Genomic DNA, 15237 nt, shown 5'->3' with positions numbered 1-15237 from the left:
CTAGTGAGCCAGGGTCTTCTGTGCCACAGACGTATTGTCAGCAGAAGCAGCTAGAAATTTTGTGGATGAGGGCAGATGTTGCAAGAAATACTTTTTTTCTCTTTGGATATTATCCACCTCTGATTTAGGCAAATTTATTTGTTTAGATTAAAACATGATTCACAGGGTTGTTAACTGAGGTAGGGTTGTGACTGGAGATCACAACCAGCAAAAAAGCAAATTACTAATTAAATTACATTTAATTACTAACGTACTAAGTTTTAAAGCAAAACTTAGTACGTTAGTAATTAAAGCAGAAAAATAAATCGGTGTGAATCTGAGGAAAACTATCTTATTATAATTGGAACATGTATATGCTAGTCTTTAATATACATTTTCTCTTGCTTCCTGCATGATAGGTACTCAGTACTGCAAGTTCTGAACTCTTTCCCTGTGGCCATATATCTCTGTACATTCTCTTCACTGATTTGTTAAAGCGTCTACATATGTACCTGAAAGTTCCTAAATGATATCAAGTTTACACACTTGGCTTAAAATTATCTTTGTATTTAAAGTATCCCTCCCTTTTAAATGTTAAATGAATTTATTAAGAATGGGAAGCATGTTTTTTAGTTATATTTAGACCTGAGGGCAAAGGAGTAACCTTACTAGCATTTCTGTGTGACAGACATTGAATCTTTATTTCCTGAATATGTCCTGAGATGAGGTTCCAAAGGTTAATACCCATAACATGACAGGGGTTAGTGTCAGCCATCTACTATTACAGTTAAAAATTTTAACCTTTTAAATCTTTGCTTGTTGAAAGTAATTGAGCTATAAGATGATGCACTATCTCTGATAAGTACTCCTATTTTCAACCAGTCATGAATCCTCACACTGTTATATTTTCACAATAAATTTCCTTTAATTATTTTAAAAGTGAATTTTATCAAGTTAATATGATTTTATATTTTTATATAAGAGTATGGCTTATCTAAAAGAATTTTTTTATATCAGGCATATAATCTGTTTTTTATATCACACATCCATCCTATGTTTATGAACCTCCTTAGTTAATGTATTCATTACACTTCACAATTAAAGTCATATTCCGGTTGAAGGAAAATTTGCTCAAACACTGGATATCATCTGACAAAAGTGTATCAGTGATGATGTTGCTTTTGTAAGTGGTACACTTGAATATAGGCTCAAGAATATTTAATTTAAACAAATCAAACACAAACTTGAAATTCAGCGTGGATTCTATGGTATATAAATACTCTCCTAATCAGAATTGCTAAAATGTTTCAAAATGTATCAAGGTCTTTCTGTAGAAATTAATTTGGAAACTTGCAGATTAGATGAGTATACTGTCCTAAACCATATGCATTTTGATTAAAGTAAATCAAAATACAGAGATGACAACTGAAATGTGAAATAAGGAAGAGCACAGAATCACAGAAATATTAGTTCAAGATGGGAGCTCTGGAGGTCTCTAGTTCTAGCTTCCTACTCAAAGACAAACTTCTGCCATCACAAGATGAGGTTGACCATGACTTTGCTTTTGTTTGTTTTGTTTGTTTGCTTCTTTTAAAACTATGAAGTGTGGGTATTCATTCTGTCTCTGGGTAAGCTGTTACAGAGCTGCATTACTCTCGGAGTGAATTTTTTTCCTTAATGAAAGTCCTAAAGTGTGCTTTGTGGCCATTGCCTGTTTTCATATAGTCAGGTTAAACCAAGGACTGTTTAGAGTCCTTCTGGTTTCTAACTGTCTTTCAGGAAGGTCTAAGCAGCAAATTGAATAATCCAAACTGTGTACAAATTCAACCGCCATACACCAAATATGTGAAAAAAACCCTGCTTTTCTTGAAGCTCAATAGTTTTTTTCTTTCCTCATTTTTTCAGASACTGAAGCTGAAAATGCACCACCGCCTCCAGGTCAGTGTAAAATACGCTAATTAGCTCCGCAAGACTAACAAGAGTATTGCATGGGCAGAGCACTGCATTTGTCTTCACTGTGCCTGTGACAGTGAAGGGGTGATAAAATGCTATGCCTGCACTTCACCTGAAAACTGCTCATTTCTTAGACAAGTTTTGTTCGGAAGAGCCTTGTTGTTTCTCTGATAATGCAAATGTCTTTTAGGATGCAAAAAAAAATTATGGCTGCATACACTCTGGTTAAATTATGCTGTCTTCTTTGATGCTAAACAGAATCTAACTACCAAAGTATTCCATGTCATTTGTCATTGAAAGTAAACTGTGAGTGAAGATGACCGAATGAAGCATGGGATATATCTCAACTAATTTTAGCCGTATGAAAATTATGTGCCTTTCCTAAGTTGGTCAATAATGTTCCATCTGTAAGCAATGGAGCAGATCCTGTTATCATATCTGCTCATCCCATAAGTGTTTCCCAGATAACTTAAGGTATCTAAAATGTCACTAGATGTTTAGGCAATTACCCCAAGGAATCTGGCTGGCTACTTTGGTCTCTAGTTTGGTCTGAGTGAGTAACTCAGGAAGCTGAAGTTAAGTGAGGTGAAACTCATGCACTGCCCAGGGCTTCAGGTAACGCTGAAACTCTGCAAAGCCGTTACCTTTTCTGCAGAGTGACCTGGAAAGGTAGGAAAGTCTTTGTATTATTGGCTTGTTTTGTATTGAGTTATATTTTCAGGTGGTAATGAGTAAGTATATTGGTAATTTAACCTCCTGCTGAGTTTTATTCTCAACATAGCTACCAAAACAGCTATGCCATACAGAATAACTATTGTCCAGGTCACATTTTAAACCTCCATTTAGTTGTAGTCTTGCAAATTGACACTTCTCAAGAATGGTTTGAGATATTTTTAAGTAATATTTTTACTCTGTCTGAAAAAAAAAAAAAAAAGAAATAGAAGGCTGAAGTCAGTGATAGCATCTGTCACAAGGATTTCCAGGTTTAAATACCCTATATATTATTTGAGAGATTAGAATGTACTTTTTCATTTTGTGTATATTTACAGGGAAAGTTAATCAGTACTTAATTCATCGGGATTCATGTATTTTGCTCAATAGTAAAATCTGTGCAGTTGATGTTAAATTAATAACAAAAGATTCATGCTGAGCTTCTTATTTGATGTACTTCTTAACTGAGTGTATGTTTTTCATCAGTCCTAATCAACAAGTTAGGACTTGTACAGGACTGAATTGACAAACTGTTTTCATAGGCAGAAAGGAATGTAATTTTGATGCATTACATCCAAAAGTACATTGTCAAATATATAACAGCTTCTTTGTCTTTATTTAAAAACAGAGAATCAAATATGAAATCACTCTTTTAACCCCATTACCTTTCCCCACACCTCTTCTTCTTAATTCTGTAAGTCTTCTGTAAAACAAGTGAATTGTGAGTAGACTTTGTAGGTTAGGAATAGACCAAACAGGATATTGCTAAATGGAAAATGTCAGTCACTAAGGAGGTCCTTCTCCCAGCTCCATTCTGCTTAAATCATGTCTCAAATTATCAAGAGTTAATGTTAGAAAGAGGGAAGTTAGTTGTTTAAATATGCAAATACTAAACATGTAGTTTGTTAGACATAATCAGAATCTTGATTCCTGTACCAGGAAATACTGGGGAAACCATTGTAAGAGCGCCTTCTACATCTCACTGTCAGGAATCAGGCTGGTAAACTCAACCTTGAATGAAGTTTTAAGTGGGATTTAGGCATGCTGCCATCTTCCAAGAACAGGGAACTACTAAATCCCAGTTCCTAGTGAGAAAGGAATGTGTTACTGTAACTCTTGGAGATTTTGAATTTGTTGAGAGGATTGTCTGACAGATGCTCCATCGGGGCTTCCTTGGAAGACTAGACAAGACAGCAGTTCTACTAATCAAGTAAACTGAAACCATATAGCCTAGGAAAACTGATGACGAATCAAGAACACCCGCAATACACTTTTCCTGCGCTTTATCTCATTCTAAGTGTAAATTGACAAGCATGATTGAGYTCTGAATAGAGTCAGCATGTGGCACTATCTCATGTGTGATCCAAGCTCACTGAAAAGATATTTGGAGTCATTTCAACAGCTTTTGTATAGGATCCCWTCTAAACAAACCATCGTTTTGCTTCCATGAAATGTAGAAATGCAGCATTTTATGAAATCACAATTTAATGTTATATGTCTATATCTCAATAATTCTTTAATCATATTTTTTCAATACAAACAGAACCTAGAATCTTGCTGTATTTTTAATGCTGTATAAGTTTTTCTTTTTATTTTAAGATCCTTTCAAAAATATACTTGTACTTCCTACACAGAACAAAAAGCACCACAAGACGATGGAACTGAAAAGGGAAAAGGTGAGTTTGAAATTGTATTTCAGAAAATGGCAGTAAATAGAACACTTCTAAATGCTGCTCTGATGCTAGATTGCTTGAGCTTTAATCAGAATTTTGGTGCACCAAATTTCAGAAGTATGATAGGAAGCTTCATGGTTTGTTTGTTTTTCTGCATGACTTGCCCAGCAGAAGGAAATTATGATACTTCTGAGTATCTTCAAAAGTTCTGTGACCAAGGCTGTTGCTTTTTAGCAATAGTGATTACGTAGATTGTTTTCTTAATAGATGAGATTTCAAAAGATTTGCATGAGCAGAAAGCTTTCTTTAACTGAGTCTTTATGTTGTCATCGACCAAAGTTGATAGAACACAGATAGTGTCTCTATGAGTACTCCTAAATAAAGGGGGCAATCTCCTGTTATCATCCTAAGCTGTTTTCTTTCTGCCTCAGAAATTTGATATTTTTGTATGTTCTACTTTTGCAGAAAAATCCAATAGATTTTACACAGTCCTCTAATAACAAATCATTTTTTAATCTATCATCACAGAGGGACCAGTAGTTGAATTCATATGTAACTTCTGAAAATGTCTTTTAGCACTGTTTGCTGTGAACAAATACTTAAAGACTACACTAACAATGCACCTAAAACACAGCTACACTTTGAATATATATATATATTACTATTTTCTATTTTTACTGTTTTCCAAGTTAAAGAAAAAGGAATTTGAGGGACCTAGGCAAAATTAGACTACTTTTTATACTTCATGCATAAACAGATTTCAAAAAACTCAGCAGCTCATTTTGAAATGAATAATAAATTATTTTTCACTCTGATAAAAGGCTAAACGAGACCAAAATACGCTTACAATCGATGCAAGGCTTGTTAATTTATTTGGCACGGTTATGCTTTTTATGGCAAATCAAGACATGGCTTGCTTGAAGATAYATTCTGGCTTGCTTTGGCTCTTCTAGATAAAATATTGCCTTTATGTAGACAGGATACATACCTGCAGATTYATATGGCAGTGGTGTGCATGGCCATTTTTGTCAAGAAAGGAAAAAGCAAGAATGCCAAGAGTGTGTTATTAAGTTATGAAGTATAAAAAAATGCTGAACTAGGCTTCAGTGCATGCTATTATGCTACCCTTGCATTGATCAATTATTCTGACACACAAATGCTGTGTGAGTACTCAAATATGTCTTCTTGATGTGTTGGCAAACACAATTCAGGAATAACTTGCATGCCTGATGGTAGGGAAAATGTTGAAGGTGTTTCCTCAAGCTCTTCCAGCAATTATTTTTACCTTAATTTTGACATAAGAGCAGTTTGTTTCTGAAGCAAACATGAATAGCACTCTCCCCGATCTTATAAGTCCAGATTTTACTGAGTTAAAAAGAAAACATGGTAGGTATCTCACCAAGTATTTTATTTTAGATATCATTATAGTGTTTCCATTCTGAACACACYTACTTCCTAGAGGCAAAAAAAACTTGTTCAGAGCTGATCCATTTGTTTCTACCTTGAAGGATTTTACTATCTAAAAAATTGGAGGATATTCTAATATACAAATCAGAATGGGAAGTATGTTTGGTTTTCTTTCACGTCAGCAGCCACCTGAGTAAAATTTCCAGTGAAAAACTGAATACCAACCTGTTTTGTTGCATAGTATCACCATGTAAGGTTAAAYACATTTTCTTAGCAGCAGTTTCTTGATTGCTTTATATTTATGTGTTAGAAAAGAATTTTTATAATGGCAAGTTATGCTTGCCATTTTATAACATCTAGTGTTATACACAAAATAAGAAAAGGTTCCATTTTTCCCATTGGTATCATTTACTCAGTTTACTAGGGAAATGAGGAGAGAACCAGCTACAGGCTAGATTTTGTATAAATTATTTATAAAATGGCTTCTTTTGTTTCGGAAGTAACAGAATTGGGGACTTCCATCAGCAAGGAAGAGATGAGAAAGATTTTGTGTCCAAGCACAGTGATTATAAGTGATTAGTGATTCTAAGATATCTCTGTGTTAGTGCTTGTGACTTCTTTGCTGGTAATTGTACAAAATAGATCATTATAGTTATCTGGGGCAGCAGTGCTCAGATGTAGGAAAGAAACCTTGGTCCAGGCAGCTCATCTAACTTCTATAAGTTAGTGGTAGCAGAAATAAGGAAGGTAAAGTATACCAATCTGTTTGTCTGTGTTACTATTTTATTTCTTTAGAGTAGTCACTGTSTATGTGAAATTTATTTATGTCTATGTTCACTATAAAGCTAAGAAACGGATGACAGAGTGATAAATTACTTATCTTACAGTTCTTTTTCTGTAAATCTCCAGTCTAGAGCAGGAAAAATAATTTTTATTTTATACAGTAATCTTTTATAACATTTCTAGTTTCAAAGAAATCTCAAGTAATTTAGTAAAAATTTTAGAATACATTTGAGTATTCATTCTTTTTTTCAGCAGAAAAAGTGACTCAGATGAAATCCTACCAAATTTACTGTTATCCCAAACAGATTAATTTTATATTTTCCTGTCTTTGTCTTTTTAATGCTAGCAGTGTCTTATACACTGAATATGTTATCATCATGTTCCTYAATGCTGGAATAATTGAAATTTAATTTGCTCATTCCTTTTTTAGGTTCCACCCAGGCACTCAGAGAGCTACTAAAATTTGTGCATGTTTTACTGATACTTTTTCTCTAGGTTTCATYCAGCCATCTACTAAAATGTTTGCATGTTTCATCCTTGTATTTTCTCCAGGTTTCACTTATCCATTCATCTCTCTACTACATTGTATTTATGTGCTTTAATTAGGATTTCCAAAGTGCCTAGTCCCTTGATGGGACTGCTGAATACTCTTTGAAAATCAGGTATGTTATTGAAGGCACATAGATTTCAACCTCTTAGTCTACAGAAGGCTTAAAATGTGTTCAATAATGTCAGAATAAAATGAAATTATTCAACCAGTGTATTGAGTTACTCTGTATTAAATACCTTGAAAACAAGGGTTCACTTTTTGCAGCCCATACCTGCCTCCTGTCCTAGTCAAACCTGAATTCTTATTCKTAGGTGCAGTAGCATTGGTACATTAAAGTACTCTGAACTCAACTGCAGCTGAAAACAATGATTCTGCCCTAATCACCACTCCTCCCTACCTATATATTTCTCCTGTCTCCCTCATGCAAGTTCCCATGCATATCAGCAAGTGSGAGCAGGGAGAAGCCACCAAGATTAATTGGTATACTGGCTTTTTTCTCATTAAGTCAAATGTGAGATGCTACTCCAGTGGAGTACATTGCAAAATTTGTCTCACTCTGTGGCAGCAGTGCTTTGTTGGTGATGTGTGGTTCTTGATGTTCTTGAATGTAGTTGAAAAAAAGAAAAAAAAGGAAGAAAAGAAAAATAGAATTTTACTATTATTTTTCACTTCTGTAAAATGTTACATTTATCAGCATGGCCTGTGATGGCAGAATCAGTTTCCATTTTTCTGTGGTTGATTTCAAAATAGAGAAAACAAAAGGTCTAAATTTCTTAATATCAGTAGTTCTTATGAAGCAATAATTCTTCTGCAGTTTTTCAATGCTGGTGCTGCCTCAACAGTCACGTTTGTTATTTCTGTGGAAACACTTTTCATATTTATTTAAAAGTTAATATTGCCCAGGAAGACTAGGACATAAGGAGTAATGGAACGATACACATGTCAAAATAATCCTGCCATCATTTATGTTTTTTGCATACTCTTTCCATTCAGCTGTACATTCATTTTGAAATATCTGAATATTCTGAAATATCCAGTGTATTTGATGCAAATATTTTGTTTGAAAAATGTCAGATTACAATGACAAAAAACCAGTGATCCTTCTGCAAAACAGAACCCCCTTTTTTGTTGTTGTTGTTTTAGTGTTTCAAATCTTTAAAGAAAATGAAAATGAACTAGACTAATCTGTTAATAATATTATGCAGCATCRAGTAGCGTGCATCACTTCAAACATTTTACACTGCTTGGTATTATTTGTTTTTGACCAGCGAGGACAATATTCTGAACCTCTTCAAACTCATCACAACCACAGCAGCAGTTAACAAAAAGACATTAACACTTAATTCAATATTTTCATCAATTATGCAACCAAATTTCTAGTGGTATTTAGTCTTGCATTCCCTTAGTTTTTACTCCAATATGTTAAAACATCTGATATGATTTTATCATTATGATGCTTTCACTGAAAATCAACATCTTCAGTCTCTGCTGATGCCAGTGAAGATGATGCAGGTGGTGAGAATTTTCATACTCAAAGTATTCTTCACTTTTGTAACTATGAATAAGAAATTATTTTTGCAAGGTAACAGATTAATCCTTCATAGGCCATTAATCTTTCATAGGCCTGCCCTATACAACTGCCATCCTGTTCCCAAAGTTGTTTTAAAAAAAAAATTCAATAAAACCTTAAAAAGGAATGAGTAAAATGTTATGACTAAGTAGTTGAATTCTATTATCAGCCATTCAGTTTACCATCAATAGTTGAACAAGCATAAAAAAAATATGACTAGAATAAGAAATATATATGATTTAGCCATAGCTATTACATGTCTCCTTGAGGAAATAGAAGCAGATTTTAAAAAAGGACAAAATCAAAGGATAACTTCAGAGTTAATATTTTATTTTGAAATCCTGATCTTAAATCAGGATGAAATTTTTAATGTTTTTATGACACCAAAACATTTGGTCTGTTTTCATCAGAAAATGACATATTCAAGATTTTTGAGATTTGGGCATTATCTAAAATTCAATGAGAGTTAGGAGACTGATGTAAATATTGTTTTTATCATTCTGATTTTCTAATAACTATGATTGCGTTTTTTCAAGTTTAAAGTGAGTTTCATGTTTTTCAGGCTTTTTTTCTTTTTTTAAATAAATAAATATAAATCATTGTACTATGTAAGATTCCACATTTCATAATTCCTGGATAGCAACTACTCTTAGTGACTTAATGACTGATGACGGACAACATTTTGTGTGATTAGGAGGAAGATCCAGTGTGATGATAATAATTCAGTCAGTTATTTAAAATTCTTGACTTGCATATGGGAGAAAATTGAGTTGTTTGCATCTTGCATTTCAGATTAATCTTCCAATACAGCAATTACATAGTATAAATATAGCAGAGTATTTTTAACTGTTTTTATATCTTGATTTAATGATGCTGAATGCATACATGGTGCCCATTTTAATTGCAGACATGAACATCAAAGAAATGGCATCCTCCTCAGAAGGTCAGATGTGTGGTTGACCTTGATTTCATTGTGGCTTTTTTTGTATTTACTGTGGATTACATCTCTAACAAACAGAATCACTCAGCAACTTTCATATAAACTCATATTTTAATAATAGATCACGGTTCACATCTCATTTTTTTGTACTTGCTTGAAACATTAAGGTTTACCATTTCAGCTACTGAATTACACAAAGCTTTCTTCATCAGTTTGAAGTTTCCATTGTGAGTGTTCCTGATTATTATGATTCTTCCCTTTCTTTTGCAGGTTTTTGTATTTTCATGTAGTTGTTTTAAAGCAGATGATCCCCTGTGCTTTCCTTTTCTTTATGTGGTTTCTTATTGTATTTCTTTCCACAGATGAAGATGACACTTCAGTTAGTACTCCACCAGCAGGTTAGGAGTGTGGAAGTACTTATGTGTGTATGTATGTATGTATTTTTCTMTGACCAATTAACCAAGAAAGAGAACAAACCTCTGGACTGCTCTCAAAACAGGCTTTTTAGAGAAAATGATTTTAAGGTGCTGCACATTCGATTAATCTCTGTTCAGAAGTATCAGACCTTCATACCAGATGAGTTCTTTTCAGGTCCTGCTTTGAGATCTCCAGTATAACTTCTGCATTGGAAGGTAATAATATATCACCTGGCATCTAAAAGCAACTCATCCATTCCGATTGACATTTGGGGAGTGCATTTTAAGGTTATTGCTGAGAGCAAATTTCAGAGTAACAAACCAAACAGATGCCTTGTGATTTCAAAACAGTTTTCTCCACAAGTCTCCATCTCTTCACCTTAGTCCCTGTACCCCACAAGGCAGCTAGAAGATGGGAAATTTGAATGTTATCTCTCCACAGCTTCGCTCAGCTGGCAGATAAAACACCTTTAGCTGTTAGCACAAAAACAAAAGCAACAGCAAAGGAGTCCTTCACAGCAGATGCGCCACAGAAAAACTCGGCATTTCCAGAAGTTGCCAAGCATGGTATTTGCTAATTCCCTTTTAAGAATATTAGACCGTGAATGAACAGAGGTTTTGAATACAAGGCTTTGCTGTGTGTCAAACAAAATATATATTTCGAATCATCATCATGGCCTTAAATGATTCTTGAACCGTTCAAAAAGAATTGGGCTGAATTCTCTCAGTGGCAGCACAGTGGTTTACACTACCACAAGACTTCATTGGTAAATACTAAAAATGTAAATAACATTTTAAATCAAAACCCCTAGCATTTCATTTTAATTTCATTTTATCAGGATTTTGTTCAACTGTGATAAATAAATAGGATGTTTAGAAAATCTAAAATACTATCCTTTCCAATAAATAGCGGCTTACATAAAATCATCTGTTATCTCAAACTACACAAATTATGGGAAAAAATGTTATCTTTATTAATGTCTTCTAAGTATGAGAAGGAGGTATAAAGGAAAGCATGGGTGGGAATTGAGCTAAACAAATAATAGCTTTTCTAGATGGAATGGGAAAAAAGGGTTTTTTTTTTTTTTTTGTATGTTGTTCACTTCTTTTTTTCTAGTATGCAAATATTTCCTCATGAGTATGGTCCTAAATATTAATTCTAATCCTCTTGCATGAATCGTTAATGTTCTTAAAAAGACAGTGTTGTGAGGTCAGCTAAACCGTGATCTCTGAASCAGTGTCATCTAAATTGCTCTTCCCTTTCAGATGGTCCCTCTAAACCATCGGAAAGAAAAGATTCAGGTGAGACTTCCTGAAGAACCTGCTGACACACTCCAATTTTACATAATGCAATTATATATTCATTTGATTCTAATTTCACTTTTCATACAGCATCAGACATTAATTTTACAAATGCCTTCAAGTACCAGAGAAAATAGGTTTGCAGTAGCAGAACTGGAGTGAGAGAAGACTCTGCACAAGACAAGACGTATATTAATATTTACACATATACATACATACCTATCTATCTATATTTCCATATGGATAGATACCCAACTATTCCCTTCCTCCTCAGCCTGCAGGGTGACAGTGACTTACCTGGAAACAGGCTCCAGGAAAATGTAGGCGAATGGCTTCTTCTCACAGCTCACAGGATGGTGGGGAACGCTTAGCAAAGTCATAACCTCTTTCTTCCCACTCTGCCAGGTAACACATACTGCACCCAGGTTTGTGGTTTCAGGATTTGCAGGCTCTGGAAGTAAATGAGCAGCTGGTATTTCAACCATGGTTACTGCACTGGGATAGCTCACCTGTGCCAGGCCTGCGAATCCAAGTCAAGCCTATGCTTTGTTCTGTTTGTTTAATAATTAGGAAAACAGAGGAGGTGGTAATCTGTGTGTCCTGTGGTACAGGATTAATAACTCTCTGTAAGCTTCTTCCATTCTTTATTTTTTTTTTTTCATTTCATCACGTGCTCTATTAGGTTTGTTTCTACACATGACCAGTTCCTGTATCGAACATTGTCATACCATCATATTCACCCTCATTTGTCACTCTCACTTGTACTTAATTTAAGTGTTTTCACATCCTAGTATAATATATTAGCATAGATAGAGTACATATGGATATGTACCTATCTATGTATAGGTGTGTGTGTGCATGTGTCTGTGTATATGCTTTCATTTAGTGTATATATATGTGTTTACATGTAAGAAATATTATACAAGCAGACATTTACAGAGTTTTAAGCATACTACCCTTAATTAATTGAAAAATTGAAAGGCAAAGATTTTATAGCAGAAATATACAGCATTTCTATGCCTTTTTGAAATTCCCAATCGACTTAAGTGTAGTAAAACCAAATTGGTTTTATTTTTCCRTGATAGACCAATATACCATGAACTGTGTTCCACTGGTGTGTGATGGCAATTTTCATGAGTTATAAAGGTTCCTTCAGTAGTAATCTTTACATAGCAGAAATAAAATCTAACCTCTGGTAAATGAGTTTCTACATAAAATACGAAACAGGAAAAGAGTTAAATTTCAACAAGACTGGTTTAGATGAGAAGTGCTGTGTGACTGGTTCAACTTTTCTGGTAATTATGACACTAAGACCAAAAAAACTGTATATAAAAAAAAAATCTTCAACTCAGAAATGATTATAATTCCAAGAAACACAAGTCTAATTTAAAAGAAATGGCCTGTTTTGTCCAGCATAGCTGTGCATTTCTATATTTGCTCTAATTTTGCTCTGCCACAGGAGACTCTCTTTGCTCATTCTCCTCTCTCCACTGGCCCTTACTCCTCCAACAAAAGAGCTACTGGTGTTTGGACTCCACAAGTCCTCATGTGTTGTATGATACACACACTTTGCCTCCCTGCAGAGAGAGAGCATTCAGACATTCTCCATGGCTTTTTGAGAGGCCAGAATAATCCGCTTGGATCAGAGTTTTGCACGTGTTTTCCCATGATGTAGCTGCACAGCACAAGGCAGGGCTGTTCATGTAAGCATAGACATCAGAAACATATAGATGTGTTAGTACACATCTATTTGACTGCTATTCAGTTGCTATTGACTATTCAATTGCTTCTTCTCTCAGTATCATTTTTAATTCCAAAATCTCATTGACTTTCATGGGAGACAGTGCTATGTTTGAACATGTGCCAGAACCATTCGTTTCCGACAAGCTGCCTCCCYGTAAAATATCAGGCTATGCACAGGAGATGACACATTACTGCTTGACATTATTGATCGATCCCCACAGTCTCTTGTTCTAGCATTGTAGAAAATGAAATTTAAAAATAAGCTTCTTCTCTGCCCTATTTTGCTAGGAAAGAGATAAAACTAGTTTGTACAMACAGCCAAGTCGATACCTATAAAAAACATGCGTTGGGCCACCATATGTGTTTTGTTTGTGCTTGCAGCTGTTTGTGTTTTCAGAACTTCCTTCTCAAGTTTCTGTTCTGAAAAACAAAGAGCTGCCCTCTGTGTAGTACATCTGTGAAGCACTCATGGTTGAATGCTGGTGCCATTCAAATYTCACAGTGTCTGCGTTCACTGATCAGGTTCCCCTCATAGTTTCATCTTCTACCACCACAGAGATTCTTGCAGGAACTGTACACAATGTGCCAAATAATGGATGTCAGTGTGAACAAAAACTTACATATCTTTCAGGATATCTGGAGAGATAGGTTTAGAGAGTTTAGTAAGTTCAGGTAAGTGTGTTATGAAGGGAGAGAAACATGCTCAGATAATTGACATTTTCTTCTCTCTCTGCATATCAGTATGGTCTGTCGGAGAAGCAGCTCCAGAAGAGACAGAAAAACGTGATGACTCCCAGAGATCCACTTTATTCGTTGAGAAACCTCAGAGTGGTTCAGTGAGTGTAGGTAAGTGCTTAGAAACAAAATCAAAGGCTGCCTGCAGAAAGGCAGAGATTGAGATAGGGACTGGAAAGACATGTGCAGTTCATATAACATTCAGATTCCTCCCTCATTGRTGAATAATTCTGCTGATTTCAGTTGGACATGAACCCTAGTCTTCAATGGCAAAACAGGATGTACCAAGATAGATTCAAAACAAACTTGAGAGCTAGTAGTTTACTAAGAGCAAAACCCAAGAGAGTTCCTGCAGAAGGTGAATACTGTGTTGATATTAGCTGTAATGTTACTGATGCCTCTGGAAGGTCTACCCAGTGGACTGCAGTCTAGTGGAGAGATTCCCAGACTGTTCTTGTGTGCTCTGCAGCTATGTGTAAATTAGTGAGTAGACTCAGAAGAGCAGGTCCCTAGAGGGAGCCAGTTGGTAACAAGGATTTGTCCCCAACACCAGAAGCATTCTGGAGGCTGTAGAGTGATCTAAATATCTATTAGCACAACTGGTAACTCTAGGAGTGCATCCTTTGTTTTATTTCCACCTGGAATCTTTCAATCCTCGAGGAATACAGTTCARTACCCCTGTCTGTGATGTAAAACACAGAACAGTAAAGGGGGACAGTTTTGAGGTTCATTTCAAAACTGCACTCCTGTGCCAGATTATAATGTTATTGTAGCTGTACCCTAAGAACTGCATCTTAATCAGCCCAGCAGCAATGCTAGAGGTAGCAGTAAATGAAACTTGTACAAACATAACTGAGTTATGTTTTCTCTTTTTAAAAGGCGGGAATATTACATTTATAGCCAAAGTAGAAGCCAAAGATCTTCTGCGAAAGCCAAATGTTAAGTGGTTTAAAGGGAAATGGATGGACCTGGCCAGCAAAGCGGGGAAGCACTTGCAGCTGAAGGAGTCATTTGAGCGCCACACAAAGGTGTGTCTTTCCTTTTCCTTCTTCAAGAGGCAAACCTATGACTGCCACATGAAGTTTTCAAGGATGCTCTCAGATYCTGAGCAGACTATTCTGCTTTGCCAATGCAAGCAAAGCAGTAATGTGGAAATGGAAATACTAAGTTGCTACTTGTGGGTTGCTTTTTTTTTTCCAGAGACCTTTATTCAAGTTATTCCTGTCTTAGGTCTGAAAGAACAAATTTGCAGCAAATCTGATTTGTGCTTTGTAGAAAAGTATCATCTAAGTTAATGAATAAATATATTGTTTTTTTAGATTCACACATTTGAGATGCATATCATTCAAGCTAAAGAGAACTATGCAGGGAATTACCGCTGTGAAGTATCTTATAAGGACAAGTTTGATAGTTGCTCTTTTGACCTTGAAGTCACAGGTAAGTTTGAATTGGTGCCTAGCTTTATAAAGATTCCT

General features: G+C 35.2%; 1 protein-coding gene across 1 annotated transcript in view; it reads left to right on the top strand.

Annotated features, from left to right (window-relative positions):
- The window catches only part of MYBPC1 (myosin binding protein C, slow type), a 73406-nt gene that overhangs the window by 19076 nt on the left and 39093 nt on the right, over nt 1-15237 (top strand). The window contains exons 2-6 of the mRNA XM_026038504.1: nt 1885-1917; nt 4278-4319; nt 13769-13873; nt 14642-14790; nt 15082-15199. Coding sequence (XP_025894289.1) covers nt 1885-1917; nt 4278-4319; nt 13769-13873; nt 14642-14790; nt 15082-15199 — 447 coding nt within the window. The remainder of the gene's footprint in view (nt 1-1884; nt 1918-4277; nt 4320-13768; nt 13874-14641; nt 14791-15081; nt 15200-15237) is intronic.

Source organism: Nothoprocta perdicaria, unplaced genomic scaffold (genome assembly GCF_003342845.1).
Source record: "Nothoprocta perdicaria isolate Ctin4 unplaced genomic scaffold, notPer1 scaffold_210, whole genome shotgun sequence".
Taxonomy (NCBI): domain Eukaryota; kingdom Metazoa; phylum Chordata; class Aves; order Tinamiformes; family Tinamidae; genus Nothoprocta; species Nothoprocta perdicaria.
Note: the sequence above shows the minus strand (reverse complement) of the source record. Positions and strands in the feature narration are given on the sequence as shown.